The following is a 15,516-nucleotide window of genomic DNA, read 5'->3' as shown; positions in this document are numbered from 1 at the left end:
GAACTCCCAAAGCAAGCAATTTAATAAATAAGGAGAAGACTGATGATGATAATGAACCAACTGATATACAAGTTAAGGTAACACACCAATTAATTATGAAACCAACTTACCCAAGATTATAGCAATTAAAACTTAAACCAATATATTTTAAAGAATCAGTCACATGGAATAAACTCTAGATTCATCTCTAACTCAGTAACATTTAAGGTCACCAACTAAATTTTCATTGACATAAAATATTTATATATTTAGAACTGTTATGAATTTGGAATCTTTCAAAAATAACCTGGAAATGCTAACATTTTTGTTAACTGTCTTTCCATGCATAGCATATGACAAAAGTATAGCTGGCATAGTTATTTCAATTTTTGAGAAAGCAACATTCTAGTGTGGAAATACTTTCAGAAAAATCCATGGAAAATTTTACTTCTAATAATTTAAGATCCATTAGTTTAACATGGGAATCTAAAATCACTAAAAAACCTTTTCTGTTACATTTGTGAAACTCCTATTTATAAGGTATGAACTGTATGAGGGCAGAAGCTATCATGAAAAAAAATTTTTTTAAATAGCACACCCGCATACTTATTTCACTATGTTTAACACAGATGAATGGCCAGGTTAGTAATTGTTTCTTATCTTCAGCGGAGCAGGAACCACACCCATTGCTAAAAACCAGCTTTGTTAGCATTACCACTCTAGACAAACTTACACCCTGTTGTTGAGCTGTTTAACTCTATTGCTTGGACCGGGCACTGGGTCCTCAGGTTTGCATACAGGATTGAAGTTGAGACCTTTCTGCACAGTGGACTGCTTGCTGTACAGCTGATAGGGAATGTAGGACAGGAGTCGGCCAGCTTTGACACTGCAATAAAAAAGTAACACCACTGTAAGAATTCAACACTTGGGGGAAATGAGCTTCATGAAAAATCTATGTTCTTAATGATGGGAGTATTTCCGCAGCAAGCCATCTTTCTTAGTTTTAGTCCTTCTCCCTCTTTCTTAGTGGTCCTAATACAATATAATTTTACTTAAACATTGAAGAATGACTTCCCACCCATGAAAAGACACACAACTGAGATTTTAAAAATCTTACATGAGAAAAAAAAATGCTATATACAGTATAAGTAAAACTGCAGGCATGGAATTGAACTGATTAATGTTTTTATCTTGACTTTAATATTGACCACAATTTCCGCTCAAATAATTATATAGTCATAAGACTTTCTCAAATCCCATCTTACATATTAAGCTTCCCAGGATAAGTAAACTGGATGAGGATTCTCTATTTCCACAATTCATGTTAGGTAAGTCTATTAAATGTGAAAAACTGTAAAATTTTTTTTAAAATGGGACAAAAAAAAGAACCTTAACTTTCATAAATAATTCATACTATTTTAATGTGTGTAAGAGTGATAGAGAAGAGGCCACACGAGGATATGAACTCTGTGAGGGGCAGACACTATCATGTATGTCCTCTTCCAAATGTCCACCAGATATCTTAACAAAACCAGGAAAAACCAGTGCCACACCAGCACTGCTATAATACTAGGTGGGACTCCCATATTAACTGACACTCAAATACCTATTCTTTTGTACTTCAGAACAAAGACTAGTTTGATTAGACTGTCTTAAACTGAGTTTTGCTTTCTCATAAACTGAGTTATGTATGGTTACTATAAAATTGAAAATAACATTTTCAACTTAAATTTTAAAATAGCCAACCAATATACCTATGCTAACATCCAATTTTAAAACAGGTTCCTTAAGTATCAGGAAATATTTCTAAACATCTCCGGTTTTAGACCTCAACTGCATACTAAGACAATCATATTTTATATTATTTAAGAAAAAAATCACTAAGTAACAAACAAAATATACTTTTCTTATTGTGTCATGAATACAACAGTTTTCACATTTAATTTTCTCAAAGGGCACTCAACAAACCATTTTTTAAGAAAAATAACAAACATGTAAGAAATGACTAAATTAGCTAACAAAAAACAATTTAAAATACTGAGTTAACTGTGAACACAGGAAAACAGTGATGATACATGCTAAAAATGGAACCATATGCTACAGACTATGTCCTTTATGTAATCATATCAATATATATTTAGTAATTCTATCCAAAGTACCTAAACTGTACCCAAGTGCTAAAACGACTAACTTATGATGGTGAAGAACATTCTGTGAACATACCGATTTTCATTTACCTAAATATTTACTATCAGGCAAAGTTACTTTTATCAAGATTAAATATTATATTCAAATACTAGAGTCAAAATACTAAAGTTAGACCATGTGTTAATTTGTCTTTATCAAACAATTTTGTCTTTATCAAACATTTATTCCTTTAACTGTTGGTTTCAACTGCTTATGGATCTCTCTTCTTGTAGTATTATCTATATTACCTGCTTCCGCCCACCACAGAAGTATTTAATATGTGAAGTAGAACCGTGACCTTAGCCTTCCACCTTTTCATCACATAGAGCTATAACTAAAGGATAAGTAGAGAGTGAAACTGATGTTCCAGTTGCACACTGAAGTGAAACCAAAAAGCAACGAACAGAGAAACTGCCCTACCATCATGCTCACTTCTCCCACCCTACTGACACAGCACGCTAGGGTGATGAGTCTTTAAAGGTGCCCTCTATGGTCAAACTGATTATACTCACAACTGTAAGATTTTTTATCAAGATCTTGTCCCACTTCCAACAAGAGCCACGTCACCCAGAATTTAGTCTCATATAATTAAGTCTATGGAGACTGATAGAAAATAAGAGCCAATTTCAATACGGCAGGTCTCAAATCAGACATCCTCAGAGACACCTAGTAAAATGAATTAAAGCCCAAAGCACCATACACATTTGACAAGAAATCCTTTTAATATGAAGCCCTAATCACTATTAGTTATATATTCTTAATTATCCCTACTTATTCACTTATTTATCTGTATATATACAGGCAAAAATATTATTTCAAAGTATATTTTTAAAAATCTTTTTAAAAATCTCTCAGGGATTAATTTCTAACCGTGTCTAATTTCACTGCTTATGCTGAGCACAAAGGAACTGTACCTACCTACATCTTCTACTATCTTATGTTAAAAAGAATCAAATATCAAAATCCAAATTTTGAAACCAAAAAGAGCTTCATTTTACAAAAAAATTGTTTCTCTGTACACTGAGCTTTCCTTGTTCTACTCTACAATGAAAATATATTCTGATATGTATTAAAGAGTTTACATTATATACAGCACATCAGGCACATATCAACTGCAAGTGAACACTCACCTATGTTGAGGAGTCTTGATTCTTGCTTTGTCCTACAACCCTGCCCTACTCAAGTTATCTCCAAAACAAAACTCTGTATCTAACAGTTCTCTAAATTATTTCCTATTCCTATCAATTGACAAGGAATTTACACTGACTGTTATAACCAGAATTTGAGAAATTTTACAAAAATTAGGATACAACAAAATCATCACTACATTAATTGCTATTCCAAACTTTTTCCTCTCTACTGTAGTAACAGCACTTTGTATGAAACAATCATGCACATCTAATGGGTTTATGGTTCTAGTCAATGTCCCAGTTATCCTCTATTAGAAAAACAGTATTTAACATTGGTATATGCACTCAACCATCTATTCAGGAATCTATCTTCTTTGATATTCAAAAGTAGATTTAAAGCAAGCAAGAATCTAATGACGTAGTAAGGAAAAACTGAGCTGTTTTTCCCTATTCCACCATTAAGCAAAAGTCATCTTTATGCACCAAAATTAAAATTCCCTTTGCCCCACCCCCATTACCTAATATTTTCCAACCACTCACCAAAACACCATAGCCCAGAAAAGGAAACTAGCAGGTATGAAAATATGTATAAGACTTCTTGCTCTTTCTCCTACAAGGTCCATACTGTTTTTTACACAGATACTGAGAGTTAAGTTATTCATTCTTTAGCTCCTAAAGACCAGGAAAAATTTCTAATAAAGTATTACCTACAAATAAAATATTACCTACAAGTCAGTAGGGGGTAATCTGAAATGTGTTCGTTAGTTAGCCAAGTAAAAATAATTTTAGAAGAATTCTGAGTTGCTGTGAGAGAAAAATGTAGATGACACTAAGACTAATTTTTTTAAAAAGCCAAATCTATACCAGAAATCAGTCATGTACATTTTCTATGAAGAATAAACTGAAACAAGACACAAAAACGCAAGAGAAATGAAAAAAATTAAAATAAAAATCATGAGGTAAAGTTGCAATTAAGTTTGATTTGAGTTCAATAAGCACTTCAATATTTACATCAAATATAATTAGAAACAAAGCTTTAGTCCATATGAAGTATGAGATCGTCAGAGTATCTGAGGATATGACAAATGTCCTAACACATTATAGTTTGGAAGCTGAAAAAGTAAAGACAAACTGTACTGAGCATCAGTTACTAGAAGACACAGTCAGCTGGCATGAATTGGAACAATGGTGACCACATTCTACATTTACAGCAAAACTCTAAGAACCTAACCATAAAGAGGGTGGCAGGTTCCCATGCTAAAAAGACTCAACACAGAATAAACAATAACAAAACAATGTCAACCTGTCATTACCTAGGACAATGTTTTTAAACTGTGCTCCATGGTACTTCATGGCTTGATGAGGCAGTGGGGTGAACCACAGCAGCTTCCTATTAACTACTATATACTTCAAATCTCAATAAAAAATTGTCCAAAGAAAAGGTGTATGGCAAAAATCTGAAAATCACTAACTTATACTATATGCAAGTGCAGGATTTACAAGGCGGAGGTTTCAGTAAAATAATCTCATATTCTACACTAATGCACATAGGACTTTCCTGCCCCTTAGCAGTTGTGGTCCTAAATCATGTACATGTACATTGACTCAGGTTTCATGGCATAGACACAGACACCAGGGGACTCTAATCAAAGCAAACAAATCACCCCATACACTTAGAAGTGGTAGTTGCTATTTAGACTATTCAAATTAAAACTAAGAAAGCTAATTATGAAAGAGAGTATGTATCATCCATTAAATAGCTAAAAAAATGTTAAAATTTTAAGATATTAAAATACCACTGAGGAGGAAAAAAGATAAACAAGACTCAGATTAGAAGGTAAAAGAAAACTACTTTGATTTAATCAAAAGGATTCCACGCTACAATATAGTATACACTGGGCATTTATACAGCTGTCATGAAAAACAGCATTTCTCAGCAAATCAAGTCCCACCCAGTAAGACTCCTTTTCATCTCTACTCTCCTATTCTCAATGGAGTTATCCCATACCCCTCAAAGCTAAACTAAATATTCCTTCATCAAAATTCTAGCGCTGGTACAAGGACAGGACTGGAATGTCTGTATACAACAATACACAGCTGACTCTGGATGATTCTAACTTCTTTATTTTTAAATATATTTTATTGATTATGCTATTACACTAGTCCCATTTCCCCCTCTTAACTCCCCTCTACTCTGCACACCTCCTCCCATCCACATTTCCCCCCTTTAGTTCATGTCCATCTGACATAATTACAAGTTCTTTGGCTTCTACATTTCCCTTACTATTCTTACTGTTCCCCTGTCTATTTTCTACCTACCGTCTATGCTACTTATTCTCTGTACCTTCTCCCCCCTTCTCCTCCTCCCACTCCCCTGTTGCTAACCCTCCATGTGGTCTCCATTTCTGTGGTTCTGTTCCTCTTCTAGTTGTTTGCTTAGTTTTCATTTTTGTTTTGGGTGTAGTTGTTAATAATTGTGAGTTTCCTGTCATGTTACTGTACATGTTTTTTATCTCCTTTTTCTAAGTCCCTTTAACATTTCATAGAATAAGGGCTTGGTGATGATAAACTCCTTTAACCTGACTTTATCTGAGAAGCACTTTATCTCACCTTCCATTCTAAATGAAAGCTTTGCTGGATAGAGCAATCTTGGATGTAGGTCCTTGCCTTTCATGACTTGGAATACTTCTTTCCAGCTACTTCTTGCCTGTAAGGTCTCTTTTGAGAAATCAGCTGACAGTCTGTTTGGAGCTCCTTTGTAAGTAAGTATCTCCTTATCTCTTGCTGCTTCTAGGATTCTCTCCTTCATTTTAACCTTGGGTAATGTAATTATGATGTGCCTTGGTGTGTTCCTCCTTGGGTCCAAATTCTTTGAGACTCTCTGAGCTTCCTGGATTTCCTGGAAGTCTATTTCTTTTGCCAGATTGGGGAAGTTCTCCTTTATTATTTGTTCAAATAAGTTTTCCACTTGTTGCTCTTCTTCTTCCCTTTCTGGTACCCCTATAATTCGGATGTTGGAACATTTAAAGATGTTCTGGAGGTTCCTAAGCCTCTCCTCATTTTTTTGAATTCATGTTTCTTCATTCTTTTCTGTTTGGTTGTTTCTTCCTTTTGGTCCACACCATTGATTTGAGTCCTAGTTTCCTTCCCATCACTACTGGTTCCCTGTGCATTTTCCTTCATTTCACCTAGCGTATTCTTCATTTTTTCATCTAATTTGTGACCAAATTCAACCACTTCTGTGAGCATCCTGATTACCAGTGTTTTGAATTGCACACCTGATAGGCTGGCTAACTCTCTGTTGCTTAGTTATATTATTTCTGGAACTTTGATCTGTTCTTCCATTTGGGCCATTTAAAAAAAATCTTATTGCATCTGTTATGTATGAGGGGCGGAGCCTTAGGTGTTCACCAGGGTGAGGCAACCCAGTCACTGGGTTGTGAGGCTGTATGTGGGGGCAGGTTCAAGAGGAAACAATGGCGTTTGCATGGTTCTCTATTGGATTTCAATTTCTTGCCCCACTCTGCCAAGCAAACTGGGCCTTTCTGGTGCTGATTTCCGTGTGGGTGGGCTTGTATACACTCTAGGACCCCGTGGATCTCTCCAGCAAACTCTCCTGTGAGGCTGGGAGTCTCTCCCTGAGCCTCAACCCCCACAGTTCTTTTCAATTGGTGTTTTGAGGCTTTATTTCTCTGTGCTGAGACCCTGGGTTGGGGCGGTCTGTCTCGCTCCCCAGTTTCTCTTGGTTTATCTGCGGGCAACTGTGGGACCGCCAGGTCAGCCAGCCGCCTTGCATGCAGTGCCTTGCTTCACAATTGCCACCTTGCTGGGTCTGCCCATTGCCACCCCGCACCCTGGGTCGGCCAGCCACTGCTTGTGTACCCAGGGTCCGCTGCCATCTTGCGTACCCAGGGTGCTTTGTGCGCCCAGTGCCACCACTTTTTGTGCTGGGACCCCTCTCTACTCAGCCACCCAACTCTGCCCTGCCTGCTGATCTGGATGAATGTGTCTATTTTAATTCCTTGGTTGTCTGACTTCCATACAGTTCATTCCATACAGTTCAATTATCTGTCTGTTCTGGTTGTTACTTTATTTCTAAATTGTTGTTGTCCTTATTTCAGTTGTTCCAGGAGGCACAGTGTGTCTACCCATGCCTCTATCTTGGCTGGAAGTTGATCCTAACTTCTTATATGGAAAACTTTCCAATTCCTTTTTTCCCCCCCCAATTCCTTTTAACGGAGACACACAGCTAAAGGCTGTGTTCACTGATCCTATATGATTAATGGACAGTGGCTAGGTCATGAGACCACAGCACAAAGAATCAGTGAGATGGTCCAGAGATGGGTCTTCAACAATCCCCTAAGGCTTAAAAAACCTTAATCTACGAAATACATTTGGCTTTCTGTAAACCAAGTGCATTTTTTTAAAATATCCTTTTTACCCTAGCTAGACAGCTCAGTTGGTTTGAGTGTCATTCCAATTCACCAAGGTGTGGGTTTGAACTATGGTCAGGACACATACAAGATACAACCAATGAATGCATAAATAAAAGAACAAATCAATGTTTCTCTCTCTGAATATATAAAATTTAAAAATTTTTTAAAATAAAAATGAAATGCCCTTTTGGCCTTAGAATTTACTTTTTAATACTTGCTAATGTTTTTTAGAATAAATTTAAAAACAATTATTTTTTACATATTATACATGTACAATATGCCTGGAGTTTTGCTAGTTTGCAGAAATTATTTTTAATTCTCATGTAACCATAGCAGGTAGATATTAACCGTCTTTTACAAATGAGGAAATGAAGTTCAGAATGACTACATAACTCTTCCCAAAGTTATACAGGATGACAGGTATACTTAATTCCTGAGTTCAGATGTGAATCCACGTGTGTCTCCAGAGCCCATGCACATGCTTTCCCACTATTCTACGTTGCCTCCCACATAGAATCTGTGCTGCTACATCTGCTATACAAAAGAACTGAGCATTGCTAAATCTGCTGATTCATGCTTAATTCATTACAAGTACTGACTAAAAAAATAACAAGTTTGTTTCATTAGCACTGTATAATACCCTGACCACTCTATGCAATATCTATAATCTATTTATTCAAAAATAGCTTATGATGTCCTGGCTGGTGTATGGTGTAGCTCAGTGGATTGAGCACAGGCCTGTGAACCAGAGGATCGCGGTTTGATTCCCAGTCAGGGCACATGCCTGGGTTTCAGGCCAGTTCCCTGCAGGCCAACTCCCAGCAGGGGACGCACAAAAGGCAACCATACATTGATGTTTCTCTTCCTCTCTCCTTCCCCTCTAAAGATAAATAAATAAAATCTTAAAAAAAATTGTGACATTAGTATTTTCACAAACTTTCATAAATCTAGCGATCACTTATATTTACAAGGTCTGTCCAGAAACTATGCAGCCATGTAATATGAAAGAGAGACATTTATTGAAGAAGACACAAGATATAAGAAACACTGTACACAGGACAATGATGCCTCAGTTCCCTTCAGAGTAGGACCCTTGGACCTCACACAGTTCTCCCAACTGCCATCAGCTGCCCTGCTGTATTTTCCTGAATCTTATGAATGGTCTGAAATCTCTTCCCTTTTGAAGGTGATTTTAGTTTTGGGAAAAGCCAGAAGTCACAGGGCACCAAATCTGGACTGTAGGGGGTGCTGAGTCACCTGGGTAATTTGATATTTTCCAAAAAACTTTGCATGAGATGTGATGCAGGAGGAAGCGCATTGTTGTGATGAAGCTGCCAGTCACCAGCTGCCCAGATCTGCAGCTTTCCAAATCAGCCAAATAGTTTCCATGGAGAAATGTTCAAGCTTAATGCAAAATCTGATGCAGATCTGTTGCTCTACTGACTCACTTTGAGAAGACCACACAGTGCACATGCTTACTCAACGAGATCTGCTGCCCCCACTGACTGGTACAGTGAAGTCATCATTGTTCACAGATGTGCATTCCAGTCCACTCCCCTTGGCTGCCAGGTTGCATCAAAGTCCCGCAAACGATTCTCGTTATATTAACAATGGCTGTACTTTTCCCGGGCTGACCTCATATAACATTATTGTTTCAAAATACAAATCACTTTAGTTATGGCTCATCACCAACGCTCCAGATAACATATTTAAACTTAAAAATCCAACATGAATGGCTACCACTGATTTACAACAAATAATTCCAAACAGAGAGCACTGCATAACCTTTAATAGGTGCACAAGTATCTGCCAAATGACTTGCCTAGTCAACCTCTTCCTATTACCACTTCCTGTTGCTTTCCTAATTCATTGTCTCTACTTCCTGGTAGCTGAGGTTCCCAGAACACTAATGTAGTACTTCTGATAGGATGTCAAATTTTATGGCCATCTGAATTACCAATGTGATTTTATAAAGAATACAGCAGTACTGTTTAAGATACTAAATTACTTTTTACCACCCTTAAGTTTAGAGGCAATGTTACTGTCTATAATAGAATAAAATGTATTCCAATGTTTTAAACTTATTGATTAAAAATTAAACTTACCTTTCCACAATCCATTCTGGCCGAATTACTTTTTCCCCCTTTAATTCTTTGATTTTGGCAGTAGGAAGGTTAGTGGCAATAATGTGTGTGGTTTTGGATCTGGAATAATACACATGGTACTGGCCTCCATGCAACATCATCAGCTTTCTCAATTCCTCAGCAGAAGGGTCTGTAAAGTTAGTATTAAAATATATTGAGTTGTATACATAAGAAAGTAGAACTCTAGCAGAATAATCCTTTAAACAGGTTATTCAAAGAACATACCACTGGTTTACTTTCTCCTTTACTATGTTACCAGTAAACAAAGTTGGGAGCTAAGTCACAGGGTGATAAAGGTGTTGTGCTTTTAGCACATTCTCTTCCCTGGCTGCTAGAAACAGTCAACCAACACAGACACATCTACTGCTAAGAGGTGCCTAGAGGAGCAAATGGGGACCTCAAGTAATGAATCAAATACTAACACTAGAGGAAAAAATTTTCAACTTAGGACCACATTTAGCTGTATGACCCGGATACTGGTACGTCACGTTCTAAAAAATTAAGAACTATCTTCCAGTCAAGATGGAGGCGTAGGTGGAAACACTGTGCCTCCTCGCACAACCAAGTTTAAAGGCAACAAAGTTTTAGTAACAAAAACGCAACCAATCATGGAAAATTGAACTATACGGAAGTCCGACAACAACGAACCATTCAGCTAGACCAGTAAGGGGGCAGAGCCAGCAACTGGCGGAGCGGGATTGCGTAGGAAAACTCGGCCAGACCCACCCAGGGACCCAGGCACGAGGGTGGCGGTTGGCAGATCCCAGGTATGGGGTTGCGACGGGCAGACCCAGTGAGGGCACAAGGTGGCAGGATGACTGCACCCTCACTGGGTCTGGGCGCAGATAAACCAGGCAAAGGAGCAAGCAGTGAGATGGACGGCACAAACCTAAGCGGCGGGAAGCAGCAGAGGGGACCACCATTGCCCCTTTGACCCCGCCCCCACATATAGCCTCACAACCCAGTGACTGGGTTGCCTCACCCTGGTGAACACCTAGGGCTCTGCCCCTCATACGTAACAGGCGCGAACAGACCAAAACATCATGGCTCAAGAAGAACTCAAAGCCCCAGAGCTGATAACTCTAAGCGACCAAGAAATAGCCAACCTCTCAGATGCACAGTTCAAAATATTGGTATCAGGATGCTCACAGAACTGGTTGACTTTAGTCACAAATTAGAAGAACAAATGAAGGCTAAACTAATTGAAATGAAGGGAAACTCACAGGAAACCAATAGTGATGGAAAGGAAACTAGGACTCAAATCAAGGGAGTGGACCACAAGAAAGAAAAAAAATGACCAAACGGAAAAGTATGAAGAAACAAGAATTCAAAAAAATGAGGAGAGGCTTAGGAACCTCCAGGACATGTTTAAACATTCCAACATCCGAATTATAGGGGTACCAGAAGGGGAAGAAGAAGAGCAACAAGTGGAAAACTTATTTGAACAAATAATAAAGGAGAACTTCCCCAATCTGGCAAAAGAAATAGACTTCCAGGAAATCCAGGAAGCTCAGAGAGTCCCAAAGAAGTTGGACCCAAGGAGGAACACACAAGGCACATCATAATTACATTACCCAAGGTTAAAATGAAGGAGAGAATCCTAGAAGCAGCAAGAGATAAGGAGATAGTTACTTACAAAGGAGCTCCAAACAGACTGTCAGCTGATTTCTCAAAAGAGACCTTACAGGCAAGAAGTAGCTGGAAAGAAGTATTCCAAGTCATGAAAGGCAAGGACCTACATCCAAGATTGCTCTATCCAGCAAAGCTTTCATTTAGAATGGAAGGTGAGATAAAGTGCTTCTCAGATAAAGTCAGGTTAAAGGAGTTTATCATCACCAAGCCCTTATTCTATGAAATGTTAAAGGGACTTAGAAAAAGGAGATAAAAAACATGTACAGTAACATGACAGGAAACTCACAATTATTAACAACTACACCCAAAACAAAAATGAAAACTAAGCAAACAACTAGAAGAAGAACAGAACCACAGAAATGGAGACCACATGGAGGGTTAGCAACAGGGGAGTGGGAGGAGGAGAAGGGGGGAGAAGGTACAGAGAATAAGTAGCATAGACGGTAGGTAGAAAACAGATAGGGGGGAGGGCAAGAATAGTATGGGAAATGCAGAATCTAAAGGACTTGAGATATGTGGACATAAAATAAAGGGGGGGAATAGGACAACTGTAATAGCATAATCAATAAAATATATCTTAATAAATTAAGAACTATGAAATCATTTATGAATCAGTTTACAGAGACTCCAACTAATCTTACAGCTCCTTCAGAATACAGCAGGTCCTTAAATAACATCATTTCCTTACTGCATTAATGAAATTCCACAGGAACTTAACTCCTGTTTGCATCAATTAGCCTATGGTAAAATTGGTTTTGTTACCCATTATTTCAAGTCACTGAACTTGAAAGTCACTGAACTTACTGATGACATTAAGTGAGGATTTACTGTAATACAACAGTAGATAAATTGCTCATATATACTATGTGCAGACATGCTGCTGGGCTTACTATTTGACTTTACTCCTATAAAATAATGTTAAATTTTATTTAAGAATATATGTTAAAATAATCTTATTCAGTTTCCTAACATGACTTTGCACCAAAGCCAAAATATAAAATTCACCAATCCGGAAAAGTAAATTGCAGACAGAATATTTTTCAATTTTTTCAAAATATTTTAACTATTAAAAAATATCTCTAATTAATGTAGTTTATGCTTTCCCATAAAAAGAAATGTCTGACCCATTAAAGTTAAACTACCATCACATTAAACTAATTATTTCAATAGCTTTTCTATTTCTTTCACCTATTATTTGAAAAAAAGCTCTAAATCACACCTCTCTTAGCAGCAGCTGTACTATGGGTGGGTGGGGAGGTCGTCACAGGAGGCTTATCAATCTACTTTGTTATTCAAGCAACAGGTATTTAAATTAATGTATTTATTATAATAACTACCTAATAGGGTGACTTTTAGACTTTTGAAGAATTAAAAAACTGACAAATCACACATAGATATGCCAAGTTAATTCTTGATAAATTCTTACAATGTAGAATTTATTTGATGTTACTGAGCACACATTTTGATACTAGCTGATAATGGAAGCCACATTTATTTAAAACCAAAATTTTTAATAACCTCATCAAAAATAGAAAAACATGAAATCACTTTTATCATTTTCATTTTATCCAACAGATCCAAAATATTATTACTTCAGCATGTACTCAATATAAAAATTTAGTTCCTCATTCTTTTTTTCATGCTCCAGAATTAAGTGTGTATTTTATACTTACATCTCAATTTAGACTAGCCACATTTCAAGTGCTTAACACATGTGTCTAGTGGCTACCAAATTGGGATTGGTACTAGAAAGAGAAATGAAACAACTTTTAAGTAAAATTAATTCAACAGTCATAATGGGAAGATTTTTAGGGATTGGGGATCTTAAAAACTAAGTTAGAGCATCAAAATGATTTAATGTACAATTGTAGGAATTAAACAACTACCCAGTCAGCAATCTACAGTTTACTTACTTTTCCCCCCTAAGATTAAAGAAGCTGGCTTACCTTATTAAATAATGGTGAAAAGTACCAAATTAAAGGCTAGATGCAATGCAATAAGATGGACAAACATCAAATCCAACAAAAAGCACAGAAACATAAAAACTCACCTTATTCTGTAGTTACTCTGTAGTTTTCCTAAACCAACTGTAGTAAATGACTGAAACAGAGAGCAGTGGGCTGCCAAGAACACACCACCTTTGCACACACATACTTGTAAAAGCACTCTCTCCTCTATGAGTTGCTCTTTGAAATCTAATTACTGTAAAAAATTGGAACTGGAAAACCTGGAGAATTTATTGTTCTTTTTATGGGATGAAGTTAAGGGGGGGGCTCCTTCAAGTTCAATTTTGAAGACTGGAATTTTCAGTGTGAGTGAACCACAAAAACCAATCTATTAAAAGGTAATAAGATCATATAAACTATGGTGTCAGACTGACCTGGATTTAATTTTGGCTTTAACATTCTTTAGCTATGTGACTCTGGATAAGTACTGAACTCCTTAAAGCTTTCTCCTCTTCCTTTACAAAGAAACAAGTAAGGCTACATTAAGTCTGGCACATAGGAGTACTCAATATAAAAACTGTTACTATAAAGTATGAAGACATCAGAACTCCTTTTGAGTAACATGTATGACATGAGACTCTGGACCTAAACCCTATAAAAATGGTAGAAGACAGTACATATGCTGACATATGGTGGCCTTAAATTTCAAACAAAAATTGCCAATAGTGCACTAGGGACAGCAGCCAGGAACTGCTCCATCAGCTCAGACAGCCTGGTATGCATGTGGTTGGTGGCTACCTTATTTTGATTGTTATTTTTATTTTGAAAAATTTAGAACAGTATTTCTCTTTGTCTCTATTTCCTCGGCAATTGAACATCTCCCAAATTACAAGTTCAAGAGAATATAAACGACAATCTTCTTTAGTTCTGAAGATTTGCATAATAAATTCAATTTTGTACTGAACACCCTTTAGTTCAGCAGATATATGCTAATTAGAGAAAGCTAGGAGAGAGTATTCAACACTAAGAAATGTACGAGACACTGAGTGGTGTGACCCACACAAGGGACCCCACACCCGCAACCTAGTACAATAGTTACTTTTCTTCATAGTACTGATTACAATCTGAAATTATCTTGTTTATTTGTTTATCATGAGATATCCCCCCAGAATACATGCTCCCAGAGGACCAGAACCTTGTCTGTCCTTATTTTGGTGTATCTGGCACAAAGCCGGGGCTCAGTAAGTATCTGCTGAATTGATATCCCCAGTGCATCAGACTCCTGCCTGCGTTTACTTCTCTAGCAAAAGGAGTGCAAGTACATGAGTATATTAATTCTCAAAATATTTACTCAGTCTCTCACAAATTAGGCCATACAGAAGACTACTAAGTGGGACTAACTAATTGGATTCAAATTCTAGCTCTATTACTTGCTAGCTGTATGGACCTCAGGAAAGATACTTAACTTTCCAGGCCTCAGTTTTCTCATATGTAAACTGGAAATAGTAATAGTGCATCAGAGGGCTGTTGTGAGATTTAAGAGACAAAAATTATAAACTGCTAAGAAAAGTGCCATTCACAGAGTGAGAATTATGCATCAGCTACTACCACTATTATTACTATCTTTTTCCAAAACAGGAAAATGGAAGGAATGTCAGAGCTGCTCTCAATTTATAAAACATCAATTTTTTTCAATCCATAATCCCACCTATAAATTCTTCTCTTGATGCTGACCCATCAGTAACTTTTTTTCTAGAAGGTCCTAGATGTACTGGCAAAAATAAGAAAATGAAAAAATCCAACAAAACAAAATTATCTTCAGGGAAATGCTACTCTCTCCAAATCTTTACCATTGGTGTTACTCCAGAAAAATGTCAGAACTAAAGGAACTTTTTGAGATCAAATAACTATTTCATTTTCCACACTGGTATAAATGAGATTAATCAAGTTAAATAGACTGGACCAATTCAAATAGTAAATAAAAGTATTAAACAACTTAAAAAAGTGTAAAAAAGGCAACTAAATCACCAACAAAATCATCACCAAAGATTGTATCACTGAC

The 15,516-nt window shown here is 36.9% G+C and overlaps 1 protein-coding gene across 4 annotated transcripts in view; it reads right to left on the bottom strand.

Moving 5' to 3' along the window:
- The window catches only part of REV1 (REV1 DNA directed polymerase), a 113,001-nt gene that overhangs the window by 45,456 nt on the left and 52,029 nt on the right, over positions 1–15,516 (bottom strand). For all 4 annotated transcript variants that reach the window (XM_037056783.1, XM_037056781.1, XM_037056782.1 and 1 more), the window contains 2 exons: positions 9,838–10,006; positions 713–865 (listed from right to left, as the gene is read on the bottom strand). In XM_037056783.1, the coding sequence (XP_036912678.1) occupies positions 713–865; positions 9,838–10,006 (322 nt within the window). The remainder of the gene's footprint in view (positions 1–712; positions 866–9,837; positions 10,007–15,516) is intronic.

Source organism: Sturnira hondurensis, unplaced genomic scaffold (assembly GCF_014824575.4).
Source record: "Sturnira hondurensis isolate 20B ecotype Veracruz unplaced genomic scaffold, ASM1482457v3 Scaffold0009178, whole genome shotgun sequence".
In the NCBI taxonomy this organism is placed as follows: domain Eukaryota; kingdom Metazoa; phylum Chordata; class Mammalia; order Chiroptera; family Phyllostomidae; genus Sturnira; species Sturnira hondurensis.
Note: the sequence above shows the minus strand (reverse complement) of the source record. Positions and strands in the feature narration are given on the sequence as shown.